This window comes from Montipora capricornis, chromosome 2 (genome assembly GCF_036669925.1).
Source record: "Montipora capricornis isolate CH-2021 chromosome 2, ASM3666992v2, whole genome shotgun sequence".
Classification (NCBI taxonomy): domain Eukaryota; kingdom Metazoa; phylum Cnidaria; class Anthozoa; order Scleractinia; family Acroporidae; genus Montipora; species Montipora capricornis.
The window spans coordinates 67111651-67134697 of NC_090884.1; the positions used below are offsets into that span (position 1 = coordinate 67111651).

Below are 23047 nucleotides of genomic sequence, written 5' to 3' on the forward strand. Positions count from 1 at the left end.
CATTACAAACATGAAAAGAATGGATTTCAACTTGACTCAGCCACCATCTTGAGACCGTATGCTCTCCCAGTGATCTTTGAGTGCCTATTCAAGTTGGCGTCAAAATGCAAATCCCCGTCTAAGCCCCGTTCAAGGTCCCCGCTCGCCGATACTTGCGCCAAATGCTGTCGAAAACCCCGCATACCGTGGCAAAAGTGACAGTCCAAAACCGCTGAAATCCCCCGCTAATGCCCCGCATTCCCCGGGTATGGGGGTGCGGGGCTTTCCACTGACTAGTGCATAACTGCTAAATTGGAAGCTTTGGGACGCGCTCTTTTATCCGGAGCAATCGGTTGAATTTTGACAAAATTCGCATATTTCACAGCATCTCAGGTCCTTATGCGGTGCCGAAATAAAATTGGTCCAAAAAAAAATAAAAAAAAATTACAGAAGCGAATTTCCCCCAACTAGTTTCATATTTTTTGTATACCTATTTAAAGAAGTCTACAGAAAAATTATGAGCGAAATCAATTTTGTGGGCAAAACTCGATATGAGGATCTTACAGAGACTGGCTATTAAATAAAGTTCCTTTCCTTTCCTTTCAATATATAGATTTAGCCAAGCCTAAAAGCGGAGCTCCCGAGTTATTTATTTTTACAAAAGTTAACCTGGATTGAGCCTGCGTTCCAATCGCAACCCAATCCTGTCCAGCGGTCAACTAAAAGAAAAGTTCACCTCGATGAGCTCATCTCGATCAGTCTCTGTAAAAGTGTGCTAGTCGTTCTAGCGCTGGAGCACTAATTGGGGACACTGTAAACTGAAATTAAAAATTAACTATAATAATAATAATAATAATAATAATAATAATAATAATAATAATAATAATACGTGACCTGCTAAACGCCCTTACTCGCAGTCGGAGACTGAATTTCTTAAGGCGCGGCTCAACGAGATCGGACCGAAGGGGCTGTGCTGCCGGTTAGGCGCTCGGCCCCTGAGCACGACCCATGTATGACCACGGAATCTGATGGAATAGGCTGTGAGTTGATTTTGTTGAGGGAGGAAAACTGGAGTACCCGGAGAAAAACCCTCGGAGTCAGGTTAAGATCGACTGAAACTCAGCCCACATACGATCTCGGGGCCGAGAGTTCAACCCGGGTCGCAGAGGTGGAACGCACGTTTGATAACCACTAAGCCATCCTGACTCCCAAAATCTCTCCCTGACTCAAATCAGTGAAATGTTGGTTTTTTAGGAGAGAGGAGAACTCTCGGAGCAGAGAAGAGACGCAACAAACTCAACCCACATATGACGCCGAGTCTGGGAATTGAACCCGGGCCACATTGGTCAGTGCGTATCATATGGAACATACAATGACTTTGTCGAACAATATTAGAGAGATCGGAATCGTACGTTAGATTGACAAGGGCGGAACTGAGCTGTGACTAAGAAAGGGATCTGACTCCCATGGTCTAGGGGCCGACATTTCTCTTTCTTCCTCACTGACTACCGGGTGTAGGTATCTGAAAGCAGCGAAGCAATTTTCCCTTTCGTAAACAAGCGATGCCATTTGGACGAGACTTAAAACAATTTTCACTGTTAAGTTTGTCGTGTGCAAATGAGGAAAAAAATACTTAATTTAGGACTAGATAAGCAGCGTATGTCACTTAGAATTAAAAGAAAAACTGAGAAAAAGCCTTGGAAAAAAATTAGAAAAGTTGATCGAACGATGGCGAACCCGGTTCAATGGCTTAATTTTTTTCGATTGTTTCTGTTTTTTTTTTTTTTTTTTTTGGTTCATTTGTGTTGTTTTTTCGCCCCGATCGATCCAAAATAAGGAAACGTATTCGACGGTGAACGGAGGAAAAAAGGGGAAAACGGCCCGCGAGGTCGCTTAGTGAGATACAGTATGGACTTCATGGTGAGGCGCTCTTTGAGACTGGATTCCATCTAGGCCTCCGAAATTTACCAACAGTTAAGAAGCACCACGGAAATTTATTCAGCTTTCACGTGAATCGTTATCATGGTAAAGAAGAATCGTGACCGAGACTGTGATCGCCCTTCTATTGAAACTCAATGTCTTCAATGGCCCTTTTCAATGTAAGTTTCTCTCATTTGCATTACAATTTAGAAAACAGTGCTAAGAAAATACGCGCGCTGATTGGTTAAAAAATCGTGTTTCTATAACTCGATGGAGACAGAACTAGCACGAGCTGTTGACGTGGTGATGGCGCGAGCAAAGAGAATTTACATTTACAATTAGAGTCAACGTGTTGTTTTCCTTTTTCTCGTCGCCTCGTTTTCTAAAAGAAATAGAAAACATGTACTCCGTGTTTCTATCGAGTTATAGAAACACTCGTGAACGTTTGGGAGAACTCGAAAAAGCTGTGGAAACACTCGCCTGCGGCTCGTGTTCTCACAGCATTTCTCGTTCTCCCAAACTTTCACTTGTGTTTCTATAACTCGATAGAAACACGGTACATGTTTTCTATTTCTTAAGTAATCTAACGTGGATGCGAGGCAATTTCGGGATACCTGAAATTGCCTCACATACATGCTAGATTATATGGTATTATTAAATTCTCAACCTCGGATAATGCATTTCGCGTGCTCTGATTGGTTCACTCAATCTCGGTTATCAGCTCATATACCTTGGTTTGACCTTATATGGTAAATGATTGCGTTAAGCTTTGCTAAACTAAAAATGTTTTCGTCGGAATGCCAAATTTCTCTTTGAATAAAGCCAAAAAGGAGAAAAAAAAATTTTTTTGTGAAAAGTTTGGATCAATTCCGACGTTTAGAAGTACGCGAAAAGGCAAGAAATGTTTTTGTGATTAGCCTGTGTCTGTCTGACAACAAGGTATTACATAACATCGCATCAGTTCTCATCAAGTTTTTTTCGATTTCGCTCGGATTTGCTCGCTTTTTCCGCTCGTATTTCGTACTTCCAAACTTTTGGAGTCGAAGGAATTTAATAAAACAATTATTCCATTCGCGCTTGTTGGATATGAGACTGGTTATAGCCAACTCGGCGCTACGCGCCTCGTTGGCTATTTACCATCTCATATCCAACGCGCGCTTATGGAATAATTGTTAAATACACTGATATGAGAAAAACTAACCGTGAAAAGGGCTATTGCAATCAATAAGTGTGAGGTTAATTTAGAGTACACTGAACTGAAAGGCATTCAAGGAGCTTGAATGTCAACACTTAAAAAACAGACGCTTAAAATGTGTGCATCTTCACCTTTCTTTCTTGTGTGCATGTGCGAAAGACCTCTTGCCTGAAGTAAAGAAACATTACTGAGGAGAACACCTGAAACTAAAATTCGAAAAGTTGAAAAAAGTTTATGAAGGGTTGGTGTAAATGTGCTATAAATGGTATTTGTGTCTTTTTCCTTTTCATCATTTAGTATCGGTATTGATAAATTGAAGAGAAAGAAATTTGGTCTCCGTAAAAAGAGAATCAAATAATAAGGTTTTAACGCTGACATTTGTCGAACTCGACGAAAGGATCCTCTTCAATTATTAGCTATTATTTAGTTAATGCCGTAGGAGGTTTTCACGTGGCGTCATTGCCGCCAAGTTGGTGGATGAGATCTCTCATTTAATTATCTTCGTTTGTTCGTCTACCGAAAGTCGTACATTTCTCTATTGTTATTGGTGTCTCTAGAGTTGGGTTGAAAACGTCCTATTTTCCAGTACTGCATTTTTCGCAACGCCACGGATTTTTTAAAAACTCCGATCTTGTTTTATGCCAGAAACCCAATAGCGGGCTCGATTTCTAGCCGTTCTGTGAGTTATTAAGTGGGATGTCCCCTGCAGGGTAGAAAAAAATGGCTGGTATCGTGTCTGCCAGAGAATATATTATTACATAGCACGGAGAGGGTGAACGTAACCGACGCTGAATTGAATTTTGTATATGAGATAAAGAAACAAAATGCTGATTGTGAGTGTAATTTACATGACAAAGTAAAACTAGAGACTGCATGTTAGTCACATGTGAGGCGCTTTAGTGTGGGAGTCTAATCGATAAAAACTTGTATATAGATGTCAAATGTTAACTAGCTGGCGGTCACCTCCGTGTAAATTGACCAGTATTTCAGCTTGTCTCTCCAAACGGAGACAGATGATTTATCAACATCGGCATCGTGTTCTACGAAGGATATTATATATCTGCATGATTACATGGACTTTACTCAAGGGTGTGTATTGACTTCAGGCCTCGCTATCGGTATAAACAGTGACGTTTTAGTTAAATCTCGATGTCCAAACGTAACTCTCTAAAATTCTCTTAATGTTATAAAGCTTTTCATCTTCAACTGAAGGCAGGACCGGACTGAAGAGAGGCCTTTCAGTTTTAACTAGAGGTATCTCACTTTTAGAAATTCTGGAGCTATATGATTTAAGCCGCTGCCTAAGTCAAATGTCGTTTAGCCTAAACGGGGCCATGAAACTGCTTTAGTCTGACAATGCTCATTAATTAAAAAAAGGAGAATTTGTGTGCATTAAAAAAATGAAAAACTCTACGCAAGAATGATCACTGCAGTTGAGAATGCTTGAAAGAAAGCCCAAGCATGAACGGGACACGAATCAAAGACCGTAAGATTGCGCCGAACCAAAGAAACTTTCATCAAGCCATTCGGAAACTCTGATAGACTGCAAGTTACAACCCGTAGGGTTGAAAAGTTATGAATTATTAAAAAAAAAACATAACTTTGAAATATCTCGCTATCATTCTAAAAAAAAAATGTAAATTCGGCAAATAAAGACGAAAGACGATTTTGCCAAAGGAAAAATATATATGTCAGTCATAATTTTATCTACACTCTCTCCATTCCTTGGAAAACTAAATAATAAGATTCATCCAATTTAGTTTCTGTCCGGCTTTATTCGTTTCTTTTAAACTGAGCAAGTATTTTGTAAAAACAAACAACACATTTTTGAAGCGAAGTGTCTCGTTCAAGTTATCACAAACAGTTTTCAGAAAAAGGCCTGCAGGGGTGCGAGTTTTCATATTTATTCGGGCGGTTTCATAAATATATGTAGTGGAAAATCTAAGGGGCAGCTATGGCTACTTTCCGGTGCTAGATATATATTTTAGTTGGAATTCGCGTTTTGATTTCCCGGTCTACGGGAGACCTGTTATCACTTGATTTCAAGGGAGACCATAGACCTGCTCGGCCTGGGTAACTACGCTTGCAATTGAGTTCGCGGGCATTGAGTTCGTCAACTATCATATTGTCCCTTACACTAGACAAGCCTAACGGAAGCTCTTGAAATATTTGTCCAAGCTTGTCCTACTTGGATTTTGCCAGTCTAGCCTAAGTTTATGTTGGTGGCTAGTGTTAGGGATCAGGCGCCAGCTAAAGCGAAGTTGTGAACCAGCTTCGCCATCACTCACAGCGTCGGTATGAGTCGATGATTTATGACATGAATAACATTAACAATTCAGTCACAAATCGAACACAAAATCTATCATTTAATTGTGATCGAAATCCAAGCATAAGAAAGGCAAGATGAATTTTCAAATGTGGTCTGTATATTAGAAGGTCTCATCAAAACTGAATGCTCGAAAATCGTATGCCATGCAGCTACTGTAAATGCTTTTAAAGTTTCCATTTTCTTTAATTAAGAAGCACTCAACATAACATGAAACTCAAAGTTGTCAATTTGAATTCCCGATCGAGAATAGTCTAAATGATAATTTGGCGTGCTTAAAAAAATTGAAGAGTGCCTATGATCTTTTGTCAGTCATCACAAGGCATAAGTTATCATCAATGGGAAAGATAGAACTAGAATTGAATTTTAAAAAAGCCAGCTGAACTTTTCAGAGACGAGTTTCATCGCCAATATAACATATTCAGCATTACAACAATTTGTTTTAACAGACAAACGAATTAGTTTCTGCTGGAAATGAGGTGCAATCTCATTGGGGTATTCCCTTTGTATCTCAAGAACGGAGAGAATTTAAGTCATCAAACTTCACAGTCATTTTTCTTTTTATTATCTTTAAAACATGTTAAAAGATAGACTTTCCAAAGCGAGCGGTTGGCAGTTTCACAAATGGCTTTTCGGGCCCGAAAAGTTTTCGGGACTTTCGAGAAACGGGCTCCTGGCCCCAGTTGTCAGCTGAGTTGTTCGAAGGGTGAATAGCGCTATATATATCCACCGGATAAATCACTATCAAGCGGATAAACACTAGCAAAACCAATTGATTTATCCGATGGATAGTGATTTATCCTGTGGATAGCGCTATTCACCCTTCGAACAACAGATGCCTGATGTTTCGAGTATTTATTGCTCTTCGAATCATATTCGCTCTGACGAAGGGAAACATCATCTTTCTTATTGTGAATGACCCACGTTTATTAACTACATTGTTATAGTTTGGTTCGATTGGATTCTGATCTTCACTGACTGATATGACCTGATATACACGTATATTACTTATTACTGTAAGTTTCGTCTTAAAAACAAAAAGCTCTAATATGGCATAAATCTTATGAGTTTTTCTTTTTTCGACCGTGTGTATTAGAATAAGCCACTAATGGTTAGATCAATTTATGGGAAATCATGCTGTGTATGACAAAATGAACGCAAAGGATTCGCCGTGGCCCCTGTCTTTGAAGAGCATTTTAGCTTAATTGAGAAGAAACATTTGACTGGCATCTAAGTGAGACCTGTATTAAAATTTAGAACTTTCATCCAAAATGGATAAAGATCATATAGTCGTTTTGTCTCGTGAAAACAAGCTTGGCTTGTTTTTGGTATTTTTGCATGCCATGAATACAAATATTTTATCTCCATTTTGGTGTCTAAAAGGAAGATGAATTTTAACCAACTTTCAGATTATATCTAATTGCATGTCGAAATTATGAGTTAAACAAAGCAGTTGACAGCCAGATGATCCTAAACCTACTCATTGCAAAATAGGTACACTACTTAAAATAAGACATCTCCCACTTCGTGACGTGAAAACAAATTAGTAATATAGTGTTTGTCAACGCCGGTAAAAAATGTTTATGGAATACTTTAATATTTATTGGAGCTAATTGAGGGCTGTTTTAATAGCAATAAACCGAACCTTACTAGTTGGTTAGGCTTTTAAGCCTGACTTCTCTATTAATAGTCGACAGTACGGTAAATATTGTCCAAGAAATCACCAAGTCACAAGTTGCCGGCTTATAAATGACTTCCATAATGATGTGATTATTCGTTGGGAGATGATAACAAGTTAATTCTCAGACAAAAGCTGCTGGTTGTCTATAAGACGGACGTGCGAGACAACATGAGTAAGAAACATGTTAAAATATGAAGCCTCTTCATAAAAAGCCACCTGGATCGAAAATGATTTCTTGCTTGCGAGCAGCTGCAAACATACTCCCAAAAAAACCACGAACATTGTAGCCTCAGAAACGCAAAGGTGCTCACTTTGCCTCATATTATCGACTCACTCGTCGATCGTTACCTTTTTTCTTGCGATGAAGGTTTCATCCACGAAAACAGTTTTTTAGAATGGCTGCCACTAAGTAATAAATGCAAACGTACTTTACCCTCCCATTCGTTTAATGTCAGGTGCCGACACATCCTTATAATGACTTTTTTGACACATTTTTTTATGAATGCACCAAAATTAGTTCTTACTGAACAAAACAATAATTCAATGGCATCTCATTTGAAAACAGATCGTTTGCAAAGCCGAACCGAATCCGTTTGTTAAACAACCCGGCTGTGTTTGATTGACTAAAAGACTTAATAAAGACGAAGATAAAAATACGTTAAATTCATATTGCTTTGTTCAACCTAACGTTAAGTGTTGAAAAACATATTTCAAATTTATACAGGGAGTTTGTGAATTCAAAAGGCGACCATCACATAATACTTGCACATATTTCATTTTATTCTGCATGTGATGCCTAAATTGAGATGACCAACGCAGAAAAGCTCACTTATTTCCTTTTACAATCGGAAGAAGGAAATTTAGTATTTGTGAGGGCTGAGGTATTGAATATCCCTTCCAACGTTTTAAAAAGTGACGCTAAGTTTTGAGGCGTTGTAAGTTCATACAGATTAAGTTACGTTTCATGCGTTCTTGATGAACTCAGTAAGGTTTCAAAGTTTAGGAAATTATGAGAAAACAAATGGCCGCGACAAAATTCGAAAAAACGTCCCTTGTTTTTATTTGATCTGTACCATAGTCGATGAACGCTTGGACATAGTTTTCAAAATAATTTACACGACGTCTCTCCTCAGTTTGCGAAGTAGGCGTATAATTATTTGGTAGTTTTGAATACATGTAATTGCTGCAGTTGACAGGGAAGGGATTACGACCTTTTGAGCTCACGTAAAGTGACATTTGCCAAACTTAGATATAGTTTTTAGTTAGTTACTTAGTTAGTTTTTCATTCCAAAATTTGCTGCTGGCCAAACTGTTTTGCGATGACAATGCAGTTGTTAGCTTTTGCCAAGTCGCTGTTGAACGTCAACAATTAAAGTAGACACTTATAAAAACATCCCTGCTAATACCGATTTAAGTGTTTTTTTCTTTCATGCAAAATAAGAAGCTAGACGTTTTTGCGTGCCCTTGAGGGTGACATATCGAATCATTAAAGAAAAATTACTACCATTGTCAAGAGATGCATCCAATGAAAAGAATACCGGTCAATACTGTAATGACTCTTTAGCCATATTCTACACCTTTCCTGCAGTGCATTAACAAAGACCATCAAGTTTCTTAGATTCTACTGAGATGCGAACACGTAACCCGTCCACACGCGAAACGAAGTCGCTTTAGTTTTTCCTAACTCAAGCGTCTTTGTCAACGCAAACCGTTTTCGATGAGACAAAGACTGAGGTGTGAATGCGTGAATGGCTTCAAAGCAGCTGTTCTCGGTTCCAAACACTGTTAGCAAGTCATAGTACCCTTCATTCATTTATTCATTCAGTTTGTCTTAAAATTAAGCTCGCTCTCATATCAAATAGATCTACTTTTTTGGGAAATTAAAAAACACAACTTCCTAGGTTGTATATTTTTCTGATGAAATGGTATGTGAAATGAATCATATATGAACTGCAGATATGAAATCAAGTGAGGGGTTGAAGTCCTGAATTTTTCAGGCTTCTCTACGCAATTGTAAAAAATTGCGTTCATAACTGCGAAGATCATAGCTTCACTTGGTATATTTTACTGTACATAAATAGCGCGCTGCAAAAAAAAAAAGAGAGAGAGAGAAAGACTCGGAGAGAAACGTACGTAAAGCAAGACATTGTGTTCGTTCGATTAAATGCCATATTAAAACGCTTTAAAAAATCTAATATTAGGAATCAACTTGACGGAAGAAAATAATTTGAAGCTTGAAGGCTGGGAGAGAAGGTGTGACCCATTGAGACGAGGGCGTTGGTATTGCTTACTGTTATGTTTATTTGAATCTTGAATATCTCAATTGTACAGCAAGCTTTACAGTGCTACGCATCTTACCGTGGCCACCCAACAAACTTTCACATTTGACAACTACGTGTAAGTTTGTCAACTCAAACAACCCATTCAATGGTGTTCAACTTACAACCGTACGAACTTTGCAAGGAGGTGGGGAGGGGGGGGGGGGGGGACTGTCAATCAAATTCGCCCACCGGCATGATTGGCGTATAAATTTTAAAAAACTTTGTTAGGCGGCCACGGTAAGGCGCATCGCACTGTAAATACAACTCTTGATTTTACTGAAGGCAAATACTCCATCCGTGGGTCTTTGGAATCCGTTGAAAAAGCGTGACTATTTAATGTACAAAACATAAAATCTATGCATGATGTCAAAGATTTTCAGTAATTTTTAAAAATTGGCTCTTATCGGGATTGAGGACAGAAAAGCACGAAGTAGTACGGTGTTAACTTTTATTAAGCAAAACCTGTTAAGCTTATTTAAGCCCGCCTCATGGAGTTTGAATGAATTATTCAATATTTGTCCACCAGGTGGAGTCAAGAAATTTGCTAAATATGATTGGAACACTTCTTTTGGAAGTGAAGGCGGATAACGACTAAATTAAATTGAACATACCTTTTTTCACAATGACTTGCGAATTCTTTGAAGTCTGACGCAGACTATTTCACTAGCCTTCGGCGTGGTATGGCGATGTTGAAGAAGAAAAGAAGAATTTCAAGCTCAGGAGATGCTGACATCATTTCGTACAGTTTAGTAAACCATTCGAGTTTAAAAAAATGCAGAAAGGTTGATTCCATGGTCGTTAAAAATGACAAATCTGTTTGCGGAAAAAGAATGTGTTTTCATTTGAAAAAAAAAATATTGTAACTGTTATATTTTTTCCTGCTAACTTTGAATAAGTTCCTTAAAGTGCACAATCAGTACTGACTAGTGTTAATACAAACAAGCTAAGCCGGTTCTACATTAACGTTGGAATTAATTTCCTGCAATGACTGAAGCGTATTTCTTTGAAAGAACTTTGATTGAATTTCCATCGGAAAATCATTGAAATCATAGTCTTGTTTTGGGTGTTAATTAAACCCTTTCAAGCATCCCTTTTAAAGTAAAGATTATGCCCATAAAAATGAAGCAGATTTTTTGAGAGATCTTTGATTAAATTTTCATCGATCTGAGAAATCTTTCATGGAAATCACAGTTTCGTTTTTTTGTCCTTAATTAAGCTCATTCAGCCATTGATTTTAAAGGGAAGTTTATCTTTTGCAATGGTGATAAGTTTTTCAAATAGAGGATTTTCCAGGAAATTAGACTTCCCCTTTTCTATACATGGCTGACTAACCCTGAATAAACTCACAATAGTTTAAAAGCCCGTATTGCTTACAACAAGTCTACGTTTTGCAAAGCTACGGATAAGCGCTAAGGAAGACGAAATTACTAATGTATAATTTTACTTCGCGTTATGTGATTCCTTCTCAAAGGATGAACACCATTTGGTTTTCTTTGTCTCACTAAATGAAAAGAATCGTCTTCCTCTCTTTCCTTGTTATTTTAGATAGAAAGTCGAGTTCTGTTTCCAGTATACAAATTTTTATAAACCTGACAGTGTTTCCGGAAAAGTCTTGAATGTGAATGGTTTTCCCAGTGCACTGTCGTTTAGTATTGCCCACATCTTAAACGCTAAAACCACTTTAACTGCAGGAAGGAAATCAAGGTTTTTATTAAGTCTTTCTTCCAACACTGATTTACCCCATAATTTTTCGTTGAAAGTTGGGTGTGACATTAGAAAATGTCCTCATAAGGTCTATGAAAAAATAAATATCTGTTTACACATTTATATGGTATTGAATTTTATTTAAACAAAATCGGAAAACGCAAAGCTTGCTAATAACTTATTTGGTTTGCAAAAATAAACGTTACGGTTACTGGCATAAAAACACTGAATTTTGATGGGATACTAATCAAAAGGTAAACTGGAATCAATCTTTTTTCAGCGGAACTCCCGCTTTGGAACAAGATGAACGCTTGCTTACAGTTGATAGGCGCCCAGGGCGTATTGAGTGAGCTGGGTAACCTGTGCGATGCTCATGAAAGTCAAGGCCGAGGTTTTTAAAAGGCAGACGCGGACAAAGGACACCGTGCGTAACGTTTATCGAGAACGTCAGTAAATGAGGAGAAAAAAATATTCTCTATCCAAACAAGTTTCGCTCTTGAGGAACCTGCGCAACTTTTCAAAGTGTCTTATGAAAAGGCCTGGAAAGGTCGCCAAGTGGTGACAAAAAGCTGATCTATATTTTTGTATACATAATGGACGAACGAGATTCGAAACGAGATAGGATTATGGTTTAGTACTGTGTCCAGAATAGTAAGAGTTGTGTTTCTCTTTACTCAAATTTCCTTTATAATGGTCATCGCACACGTTTTGAATTTCATTGGCGACTGTTTTTACCAAGGGTCACACCGATTATGAAAGTGTTTTTGGCGAACTTCTGGATAATGGGCTTATTGCAACTTCTCAGTCAAAGAGCGGGTCTAGTTGCATGCAAATTTCCACCGTCGTTCACGCTAGCAAAACAGGCTTGTTTGTTTGGAGTAGTAACTAATTATGTGATTAATCACCACGCCAATATTAAATGAAACCTTTTTAGAGAGAGTATTTAATATGTTCTCTTTTTTTTCTGTTATATTTTATTCCTTCTTTCAGGTTGAGTGAGACCCATTTGCTGAACGGAAAACTCTCGGACCTCCCGCTGTGAAAAAGAAATAAGTCTTTAGAATATCATTTCATTTGTAATTAATCTGACTTTAAGAAACCCCGCTCTTTCAAATTTACTTTTTATTTCAATGAAACGAAAAGCTTCAAAAACGTTCGTTTTGGTTAAAACTGAGAAACGATTAAAGGCCGCGGGGGAAATTCAGCTTTCAGTTCCGCTTTGCAAAAATAAAATTAACAACGCCGGGTACAAATTGATGTATTTCAGGCTGGGAGCTGTATTTACAACAGAATTGCCATTCACTTGTGATGAAGCCTTCCAATTGTATTCTAGACACATTTTAGATATCGAGAAATGCTTCAAAGCTTAAATATTTGAAACATGAAAATGTCATTACCTTTTCTGACCAAAACACCTGATTGCTTCTCTCTGACTTCATGCACCTTTTCCAACTTCTCCCAAATCTTAGACCTTTTTCCCTGACGTTTGGGACTGTGACATCCTTAAATTCAATCCGTCAAATGCGTATAATTTTCGAAAACGTGGTAATAACTTTCGGTGCATAATTTCTTCAAACATTCGTTAAACATTGCCATGTACATTTTTTTAAAAACAAGCGCTGACAAAAGGTATTGATTGCTCAGTATATTAATTGCTTTAACGAAAACATAACGCATAGTTTTGTTTTAGTTTTCATTTTTTTATATGTGAAGTTACTGTTGATAAACCGAAGACTTGCAGATGGTCCAGTAAAAGTTGCAATTTACATATTATCTTTCCGAACATAAAATTCTCATTTTCAATCTGAGCCGGCTCATTTTTAATGAAAGATATTCAAACGTATACAAACTTATAACGTATAACGTTTTCTGGATCGTGACATATTCAAATTATGGTACATTTGCCAATGCAGTAATCACAAAAGAATACTAGTTCTTTGTCTATCCTGCTGTGTGTCATATCTACTTTATTTTACAATGATATTTGGCTGCTTTCTAGTCCTGTGACGTTAAAATGTTTCTTTTATTTAAAAACTGTACCACTCTATTTAAACTAGTTAAGTTTCAAACATTTGCTGTTATAGCTACAAGAAATCGGCGAAAATATATTTTACAGTTCAAAGCACTAATTTCTGTCAGGTGATACACTCAAAAGTTTATAAAAGACAGATTTTTGCAGTCAGTGAAATTGAAAAAAAGTCTATGATTCTTTATCAGGTAACTGTTCCATTTCGTGTGTGTATGCATGTCTTCTTAGATCAACTTTTCGGTAGAATGCTCGATCACAAACTTGGCAAGAAAAAGGTTTGAAGCCCGAATGTTTCCGGCTGTGTGTGATAAGGTTGCTGGACTGGCTGAACGCTTTCCCGCACTGTAGACACTTGTGGGGTTTCTCCCCAGTGTGAACGTAAGTGTGTTTCTTCATGTCGGATTTCTGGTGAAATCTCTTTCCGCAATAACCGCACGGAAAAGGCCTTGTATCTGAGTGAATTAGCATGTGAGTAGAAAGCGTCGATGACCTCTTGAATGTCTTGTTGCATTGTTTACACTCAAATGTTCTTTCGTTCGTGTGGATTTTCTTGTGCTGTTCCAAACTCACTCCATGACCAAACGTCTTTCCGCAAACGTCGCACGCGAACGGACGACGTCCAGTATGAGAGCGTCTAACGTGGACTTCCAGACCATGCGGTGTGCTGAAAACCTTTTTGCAGCTAAGACAATCAAACGTTTCACCATTGTAAGCTTGTTCCGATTTTTTCTTCTCGTGTGCGACCGGCTGCGTTCCTTCACGTGTGAACACCTTAGAGTCGGCAGTCATACGGGCTGCAAACTGGTTCCGGCCAAACAGAGGAGCACGCCAATACGGAATATTAATTCTTCCTTGTTCCGTTAGTAACGGTTGAGGCGGTAAACGCCCGAACGGTGGAAGAAAAATCGGGTTGAAAGCACCAGGAGGAATAAATCGAGAGGGAAAGCCAGGTAGATAAGGTCGAACATCTGAAAGATGATAAAAGAAGAACAATAAATCAGACCTAGTTCTGGGGTCGTTTTAATTTTCTGCCAGTTAACACATGACGTCTTAAAAAATAACATGTGGTCCGTGGCGGGGCATTGTACTCTTTTTAATGTTACAGAAAACTTTCGCCAAAAATCGACTTTTTGCAATGTGGCAACCAGCTTCCAGCGTTTGAAAACAAATCAAAATATATACGCAAATACAAAGATTTCATGAATGTTTAATATTTTTTAAATCTCAAGCCAGTGCAATCTGCTCATAATGTCAGGTTTCCCTCTCTAGTGTTTTAGAGTACCCGTGCGACGGGAAATTTTTGATTTCTTTTATCATTTTTACGGCAGTCTTGATAAATTCAAGAAAGGGTAAATGAAGATTCACTTAAATTAGAAACCTTTGTAGACACCGCTTCATTTGTGATACAAAATGGTGTTTTAAAGTTTTGATTGAAGAGGAACAAATCATCCGAATTGCAACAATACGCAAAGGGTAGTGTATAAGAAAATACTTTGTATGGTATTTCCTCTGTATAAGAAGCGTAATTAAGCTTCTGTGACGATTAATTTCAACGGATAAATAAAACAAGTGCTAAAGCGCATAACTTCCCCTTCCTCCGGCAAATTCAGTGCGTTCCTTTCCGTTTGTGGCAGTCATAAGAGCTCCATGCCTCAATTTGATTTTAGATCGTTCTAACACTGGACTAATACATGTACTTTGTTTAAACAATTAAACTCCAACGGGTTAAATATACAGCCTTTAAGATATTGTGAGAGAATTCTCCTGCTTAATTAATCTTCGCTCGACGCCGTCTTATGAAGTCGGAGTAGCTATATAAATAATGTGAAAAGTTTTGTACTCGTGGGCAATTGGCAATCGTGTAAAATGCGGCGCGCTCTGTTTCATACTATTTAAAGTGGTTTGTTTGCAGATTTAAAATCTTTCTATGAATGAACCGCCAAAAAATACTCGTAAAGTTTATGGGCTAGTGGGATCATTTCCTGTGTGCCATATTAAGCCAATTCGTGGGTTCTGATTTCCGAAATTAAACCGAATATCCAAAACGAAGAAATTGGCAGATTCACAGTTACAACCAAGAATATATTTCTATCATTAACTGGTGGGTTATCAATACAGCTTCTCTTATATGCCACTACTACTCAAGTTTCCATTTTCAATCGCGGCCGCGGGATTAAAGTAGCCGTTAATGTGACACAAATATTTATGCCGGTTCTGATTGCAAGTACAAAATGAAGCCAGTGAATTTGATAAAAAAAAAGGAAATAAAACACAACACCGCTTACATCCAATATCAAGCTCCTTATGTAAAAGCGAAATAAGCCATAGGCATATTTACCATTAACAGTAAGTGCAGCCTTGTGCGTAAAATTTGACCTGTATGCTTCTGCTGCAAGAAACTGTGAAGACGTCTTCTGCTGTTTTGTCGGCTTATCTGGGGCAAACAGGTTTTCAATGTCGAACGGACGGCTTGACGAGGAGCTCTTCCTTTCCTTCTCGCCCGGTTGGTCTTTCACCATCTCGGAATTTGAAGTTTGCCCTGGGGAAACTTAATAACAACTCAACAAGTTAACTTGGGTGATTGTAGGCTGGGTCGTCCAGGAGATCGCAAATCCCTAGTCCAGAATAATACATCAGCAGAAATCTGGCTGTTTTCAGTTTGGAATATACGCTCGTAATACACTTTCTCTTCATAAAATAACATGAGCGCTGATTTGAAAAGTGCGCACGATTTAATCCAAACAGAAATTTGTCGTTAGTTTTTAGTTCGCGTTTGAAGTCTCTGTAAAAGACGAAGCAATTTAAACATTTAAGTAAGAAAGAAGATAAGAAAACTTTTTCTGACGCTTCCCCAACTATTGAGGATTAAAAAATAAAAAAATAAATCATTGCTAATAAAAAATCTGTCCCTAAGATGCGCAACTCCACACAATCTCACCATGCATTAATTCAGAACCGGTGAGATTTTGCGGGTCCGTAGAGGGCGCCTGTGCCATCCGTTTCTTAACCAGGAAAGATCTTGGCATATTTTTTTTTTTTTGAAATCTCGTTTGTCGGAGATGCAAAATCTGAGCGTTGTTTCAGTCAGTTCAACGAACCACTGCAAGCTGGTCGCTGTATAATAAAGACATTTTTGGGACGTGATGAGTTTTTAAAGGCGTCAAGAACAAAAAGCGTAACCCAGGTCTATCTGCGGCAGGTGAACTCCATAGCAACAACAAGGACCAGCAGCGCATGCGCGCGGTGTGGATTTCAAACTAGCGGATGATGATTGTCTGATTGGCTCATTACAAGTTTCAGCTGGGAGGACTTTATCGAACGCCAAGTACAGTAGATCATCGTTATTAGTGGTGTAATTAAACAATTTAAATGTCTCCCTGTGATCAAAGCGGGATACCTGGCGCCGAAACTTCTCTTTTCAAGAAAATACATGGAATACAAAGGTGATGCGCTCAAAAAAAGATCGAACCTGCTTTTTGTCAATTTTTTAAGTAAGCTTAGTTGTCAACTCTTTGGTCGTGTTTTGTTAATGAGAAAGACACTTCATTCAATGAAGTGCGGTCGCACACTATTGGATTTCGATCAGATTTGAAAAACCATAAACTTTTCAGGGTACTGCCGTGGACTACTATGATGCGTGATTCACGCAGGCATTCGGTCTCGCAATCGATCCATGGTTGACAGAGGAAAAGAAACGCAAGACGCTTATTGGATCTCAAAATAAGCGGGTAACATATTGCGAGAACAATTTTACACATCTATGACAATTTGAGTCGCTTTTATCCAAGTGAAAGCCCACGCGAAGAATCTAATTAGAGGACGTGTGGGAGATGATTGGGGGTTATCAACAGGTGCATAAAGTATTACCTTACCTACATTTTAATCGAATTAACTGGGGTGATTAATAGCGCACGGCAAAATCAAACTTACGTCTTTCGAAGCTTGTTTTCTATTCGTTGCTAAGCTGCATGAAGGAACGATTATATTTAGGAGTATTTGTTCGGCCAAAAATCGCAACAGGATACGATTTGTTTGCAATCATTTGTGGCGGGCCTAATTCCCGTCTTGTGTTAATGACACTGTGATAATATCGACCTGTAAAAGGAAGTGATAATAATGCGTGTACAAGTCCTGTTTTATTGCCTTGTCTCAAAACGCGCTAAAACTTGACCATTTCAAAGCTCTCTAAAAAAATCGCATCGTCTTAATTGAAGTTTCTTTCTATATGATGACAAAAGAGAATAAGACTCTTAAAGAAAAACTAACGAATTCAAATTAAAGACGGCTTTTTTTGAGAACCTGTGAATACAAAGTGCTTGATGTGTCGAGCAACAAATTCGTTATGGTTTCAGATTTAGCAAAAGAGCGTTTTAAGAACATCCATTAGCACGAAATGTAAATCTCCGCCGTATTGTGTTTGACGTAGTGATTTTCTTCATGTCAAAGAGGATCGAAAAGAGTTTCTTAATGAAGTAAAAAACGCTTTACGAGGAGTTGTCATCGAACCGCTCGCTAAATCTCTTAACGGACACCCTGGGAAATTAAGCATCGCTTTTTTCCTGCGCATTGTTGCCTTCGTTGAGCGGAGTCTAAAATAAACGTTGGACGCAAACTTTTTCCCCCAATTCTTAATCAGCTCATCGCGACTAAACTGCTTTTGAGTCTTTGGCGATTAAAAGGCTCCGCTCAATAACCACCCTGATATAAATGTGCGTCACTCCACAATGGAATAAAAGAGAAATTGGCGGTCGCTTGAACTTTTTTTAACTACAATTTTGTGATGCTGTTAAACAACTGTGTAACTTGTAATTCTAGACTCCTTGTGGACCCCCAGGGGAAATTACCACAAAATGAAGAACAGGAGTTATTGTTTTAAATGGAAACACGGGGTGGACCATTCTTTAATTGTACGTATGATGAATTAATATTTGGCTAATAAAGAAAATTGTGGTGGCTCAGACAATTTCCAAGCTAAAAGCACTTAAGCTACTTAACACGGCTAAAAACTAAACAAGATGCGATGTAGGTTGATCAAAGCAAATTTTTGTCCAATTTTGTTAGCTTGTCTGCACGCGTACGACAAAAATTAAGTAATTTTACAGCGGAAGAAAATTAGAGACTAAAAGATGTTTTTTTTTTGCCTGCGAGAAAGATAAGGCTCTGTTCTCTTTTCGTGTGGTTGTTCATGCAAATTTTGAAGCAGTATTGTCAAACATAAATAAAATATGAGTAGGATAGGAGTAAATTTCGTACAATACTAATCTGAGGACACCTTAGCTTTGCAACACTTGAAATTCATAGTGGAGACATTGAATAATACCGCTAAAATTAACAGTCAGCGAATTGAGCAAGTAATAAAAGGAATATTGATGTTTTTTGTCGTGTCTTAGCCAAAACACTATCAAGAGCTAAGATGTCAAATTTCTCTGAGTGAGTCATCTACATCTATCAGTACATGACCTTTCGATATAACTCTGTTTCACAAAATGCTTTGTTTTCAAAGTGTTAATAAACATGCATTTTTGAAAAAAATTCTCAAAAAGGGCGACATTTAATGCAATATAAGCTTTTTCGTTTATTATTATTTTTTTTATTATTATTTTTTTAAATTTATTTTCGGGAATAAATCCGTCCATAAATTGAATAGCAGGGTTTTCTTTTTTGAAAAAAAATCATCCACTTTTAAAAAACTATAGTGCTTTCTTTCCTTTGATGAACTTATTTCCAGTCACAATGTCTGTTCCGGCGTTACGGACTAAAACGCTGTAGCTTAGCAGACTTGAACACAATTTTCCGATTTTTCATAGTCGAAACGTTTTATATCACTCGGGCCGATTCATCATTGTGTTTCTTCTTTCACGCTTATAGCAAGTAATTTTTTTTTTTCATGGGAAAAATGTTAAGCCATCTTATCTTTTCGTTTTTATCTAAATAACCGTACGTTTTGCCCTAAACAGTAAGATAATTAATAGTTTTTTTGTGAAATTTTTAATTCGACAATATGGGAGGCAGCTGCTGAAATCACCATCCGTTCGAGATAAGATCCTCGCGTGCAACGAAAATGAATTATTCGCTTTAGAGTTTCCAGCGAGTGGCACCGGGTAGGAACAGATAACACCAAACAAAATCTGAAATAAGAACATAGTTCATTGCAAAATTGAAAGACCTCGCGATATTTTGATATCAACTTTGTAGCGAGTGACGCGTGACAGTGGAAGCTTATTTGCGACTCAAACACGACGCAAAGTATAGCATATATTGAGGCACGTTACAAACTGGAATAAATCCTGATAGCCACTCGTCGAATTGCCGAATGGTTGTTTCTCCACTCAGTACGACTTAATCCATGGAACTACACTTTTACCTTAGAGGCTTGTCAAAATGCTACAGTAGTTTGAAAATAATACAGCTTTAATTGCTAGGCAGAGAGGAAAAAATCGTGTCAGTCAGTTTACATTGTGTCTAGTTTATAAAACTGCTATTCTTCAAATTGGCCGCGACGCAGAATGCAAACCAACATATGACGAGCAAACAAACTAACTATGATCACCCTCGAAGAAAAGGTCTCATTTGTTGTCAGTCGACATGATCATTACCTACATTGGCTAAAGCAAAAGTTCAATTTAGCCATTCACTAGCCGGGAAAGTGTTTATATAAGAGGGACTGTGAATTTTTTTTCGTTGACCTTTTCCATCGCTCTATTTATTTTTAACTGATTATGCCTTTGTCTCTTTCAGAAAAAAATGTTTCAAGCCAAGCGACAGCAAAATGGTGGCACCAATTAACGAATTCTTTTAATTTCTCGCCGATCGCATCATGAACCCACTGAGTCAGGAAAGGCTTTGTTATCGGGGATATTCCATCTGGTTTCATACACATCAATTTTTCACAAAGCCAAACGGAACGCATCATTATCAATTCTCGCGCAACGATAGTCGTTTTTTTTTTTTTCGACAGTACATTTGCTATAACTGGAAATGCTAGAGATTTTATGTGGGTCAGCTTGGGAGTTTTTGATTGTGAAACGGAGCAATGTTTTTTTTAAAGAACGAAAAACCCTAAATAACGGTAGCTTTTTATTTCTTGAGTCAAGCAAAAAAAGTAACTTACATTCACACTGTGATAGAAACAAAGCATGCAGCTACTGGGGCCGTGTAGAAGTAACAATTCGAATTAGACAACAGCGACAAAATACCAACTGCGGGAGGCAAACAAAGAGAGATAAAGTGAAATTCCTTATGACGGAAGATCAGTCTGTTTAGTGGTTAAACGTAGAATCCACTTGGAAGCCGAACAACTGGGCCTCGGCAATTCCTACGTAACTGTCCTCATTCAGGTATAGACAATAGACAATTCACAACTTCAGGGAGAAATTAGTCAATCGAAACACAATGATCCGTGTACGGAAAAGTTCACCTTTTTTGAAGAAAAGTGCAAAAGTGTGTATTTCCTTTCTAAAATTTTCGTCAAGTTGCCCGAAAAACTCAAGGGCCCTAGTGGCAAACTACAGCTCATGGTTTATAAATGCAAGGATAAAGCTTCCAATACTGATGCCTCTATAGCAATAAAAGCTCTTTACAACCGAGAGGTAACAAACTTTGAATGCATTGAAATTAGCTGACGAGTCAGTTGACATGTAGTTGATGGATTTGGGAATTTCTGAAAAAAAAACTTCAGGTGAATCAGCTGTCAGCGTCACTTATTAATAAACCTTTTCGGGAAATTTATCTTGCTAGATAGAGCTTGCTGTTCATTTCCACTTCCCACACTGGATTACCGACGTTTCCTCAGTTCAATTTTCTCATGATATATATTCATGTTTTAAAAAGCTGGTCTCCCAGACCCGAACATCTGTGTATCAGATGAGGTTGCGCTTTATGCAGTTTAAAATAAAAACGAATACATTGAGTTGAATAGTGAAAGCCAAAAAAAAATATTGTTATGAAGCCTTGAACTCGGGCAGGCAAAAATAAAGACGCAACAGCAACAAGTTAACTAGAGTTTGTGACAAACATGATAAAACATTGTAAACAGTGATCGCATTTAATCATAAGGCAAAATCGGAAAGAGGAAGAAATAAAAAAAATAACATAAATATTTCACTGACCAGGGGAAGCCGGGATGAGTCGACAAGTGATTACTAGGAACTCTGTTTGTGTGATGCTTGCTTGGCTGCAGCGCGACTGAGGCACTAAAACACTCAATTACAGTTCACACAAACTCTCGCTAACCGCTTTTATATTAAAGCCACCAAAGGCAGTATTGGCAGATTATATTGAATTGAGCAGAAGTGACTTCGAAATCTCTGTCGGTAAAACCAGATAAGAATATATTTATTGAATTTCGAAGGCTTCCCATTACCAGTAAAAGGTCTCGGTTTCACGAGATCACGCTTCAGCATCTGGGTTCGGCTTAGATTGCTTCTCACACGGTTCTTTGGCGCCGCCATTCTGCATGGGCTATCTCGAAATATCTCTCGACGAATAGAATATCACGTCCTTCAGTTAATGCGCTCTTAACTAGGGTCTTTAGCTAAGTGAATATTTCATGTTTGCCCGCATTTTCGAATGATCCATTTTTGTTATCACTTTCAGCGCATCTTAACTGCTTGTCCGTGGTTCCAGTGTGCAAGCGTAGGTGCGACTGAGCGAAATTTTGTTGCGCGAGGGCTGGTAACAAATAGTAAACAAAGAACGCCCTGTCTCAAAAAGCGTGCTTTGCAAAATCAGTGAGTATTGTTTCATAAAGATCTCGTATCGATTGCAAATCGCTCTAGCACAGTGCAAAGCCCTGAAACCGTGACATGATGCTCTGATTTTGTTTGACAAAGAGACGTCATTTACTAGGACTGAACAATCAGTATTCGCTTCGTCTGAGTGAACGAAATTCCGAGACATTTTTCCGTAAACTATTCTTGCTAGGATCTTCTGAAACAGGGACGGAGCAGTATTAATAAAAGAAAATTGTTTTCGATCATAAAGAAATGGTATGTTACCCTTTATACTGCAGTTTTGGAACCACGAATAGTAAAAAAACATTGAATTCTGATGACTTGAACAACGGTGAGTGACCAAATTATTATTTTGCAAAGTGCCACGGAGTTGCAAAACTTGACAGTAAAACGGAAATGAAAACCCGGAGATTCCATGCTCTCGCTATCGGTCAACGCCGAGGGCGTCCTGAAAAGTAGCTCCATTAAATCTACGGTCCAGAAGGAACGGACTTTAGAGACTGAAACGTCCTTATTGTTTTGTCAGCTGCAAATTAACTGTGCCCGCGAGAGAAAATGATTTAGAAGCGGATATCGAATCCGAGTGACGCGGCAGGATTGATTGAATCCAAAGTGACAGCACGATGAAACTAAAAGCTGGTCAATATCATTGCCTCAAGTTATTCTCTACATTAAACACAATATTGTTCACATTTTTTGCGGAGAAAAACTCACTTTGAGCTCCTCAGCTCAGTTCTACTTACTTTTCTAGATTACTGATTCCTCTTTTCTTTCACGCAAGATACGGCCGCCAAAATGGCTAATCAGCCAAAAGGAGAACAAGGTATATCGCGGTAATTTCTCGGAGTGGAAAGCTGCCAGCAGGACAGTGAAACACGCGTTGTAAGCAATATTTTGGGCCGGTTTACACTGAACGGCGCTTTATGTAAACAACTCACAAGCAATGAAGCCAGCTCCAAACACAAAGAATGTTCGAATGAATGATGCCGTTTGATTAAGCTGAACGATTTACTGCCGCGAAAGTCCGAAGGCTGCAGCGGAAAATTATAACCATTCACCCCGTAATGAATCTCAGTTGAACAAATGTGGATTCGAATTTTCTATTTGTCGATTAATACTACTATCTGTACGAGTTTTGATAGCGGTTGAACTTGCGCAAC

At 38.2% G+C, this 23047-nt stretch overlaps 1 protein-coding gene and 2 long non-coding RNA genes across 6 annotated transcripts; 2 read left to right on the top strand and 1 right to left on the bottom strand.

Moving 5' to 3' along the window:
* Positions 1–11524: 11524 nt before the first annotated feature.
* Positions 11525–14097, top strand: LOC138032164 (uncharacterized). The gene is made up of 2 exons (XR_011128292.1): positions 11525–11777; positions 12117–14097. It is a non-coding gene; the product is annotated as an uncharacterized lncRNA (long non-coding RNA).
* LOC138032126 (zinc finger protein Gfi-1b-like) lies at positions 12930–21782 on the bottom strand. 4 transcript variants are annotated; one of them, XM_068879747.1, is made up of 4 exons: positions 21264–21782; positions 20267–20354; positions 15494–15703; positions 12930–14123 (listed from the first exon to the last, which is right to left on the bottom strand). In XM_068879747.1, the coding sequence occupies exons 3-4, from the start codon at positions 15672–15674 to the stop codon at positions 13327–13329; spliced, it is 978 nt and encodes a 325-aa protein (XP_068735848.1). In that variant the 5' UTR covers positions 15675–15703; positions 20267–20354; positions 21264–21782; the 3' UTR covers positions 12930–13326. The 4 variants fall into 4 exon arrangements, with proteins under 4 accessions (XP_068735848.1, XP_068735830.1, XP_068735838.1 ...); XM_068879729.1 differs by lacking the exon at positions 21264–21782 and adding an exon at positions 20573–21215; XM_068879737.1 differs by lacking the exon at positions 20267–20354.
* On the top strand, positions 16464–20739 carry LOC138032148 (uncharacterized). The gene is made up of 2 exons (XR_011128288.1): positions 16464–16598; positions 19894–20739. It is a non-coding gene; the product is annotated as an uncharacterized lncRNA (long non-coding RNA).
* Positions 21783–23047: the final 1265 nt, after the last annotated feature.

Bases quoted from the DNA above. Each gene is read 5' to 3' on its own strand.
- LOC138032126 (XM_068879722.1), bottom strand. From the start codon at position 16,181: ATGCCAAGATCTTTCCTGGTTAAGAAACGGATGGCACAGGCGCCCTCT. The intron at 15,704-16,093 runs GTGAGATTGTGT...GTTGTTATTAAG, and splicing joins CGGTTCTGAATTAATGCATG to TTTCCCCAGGGCAAACTTCA. The intron at 14,124-15,493 runs GTAAATATGCCT...ATCATCTTTCAG, and splicing joins GGCTGCACTTACTGTTAATG to ATGTTCGACCTTATCTACCT.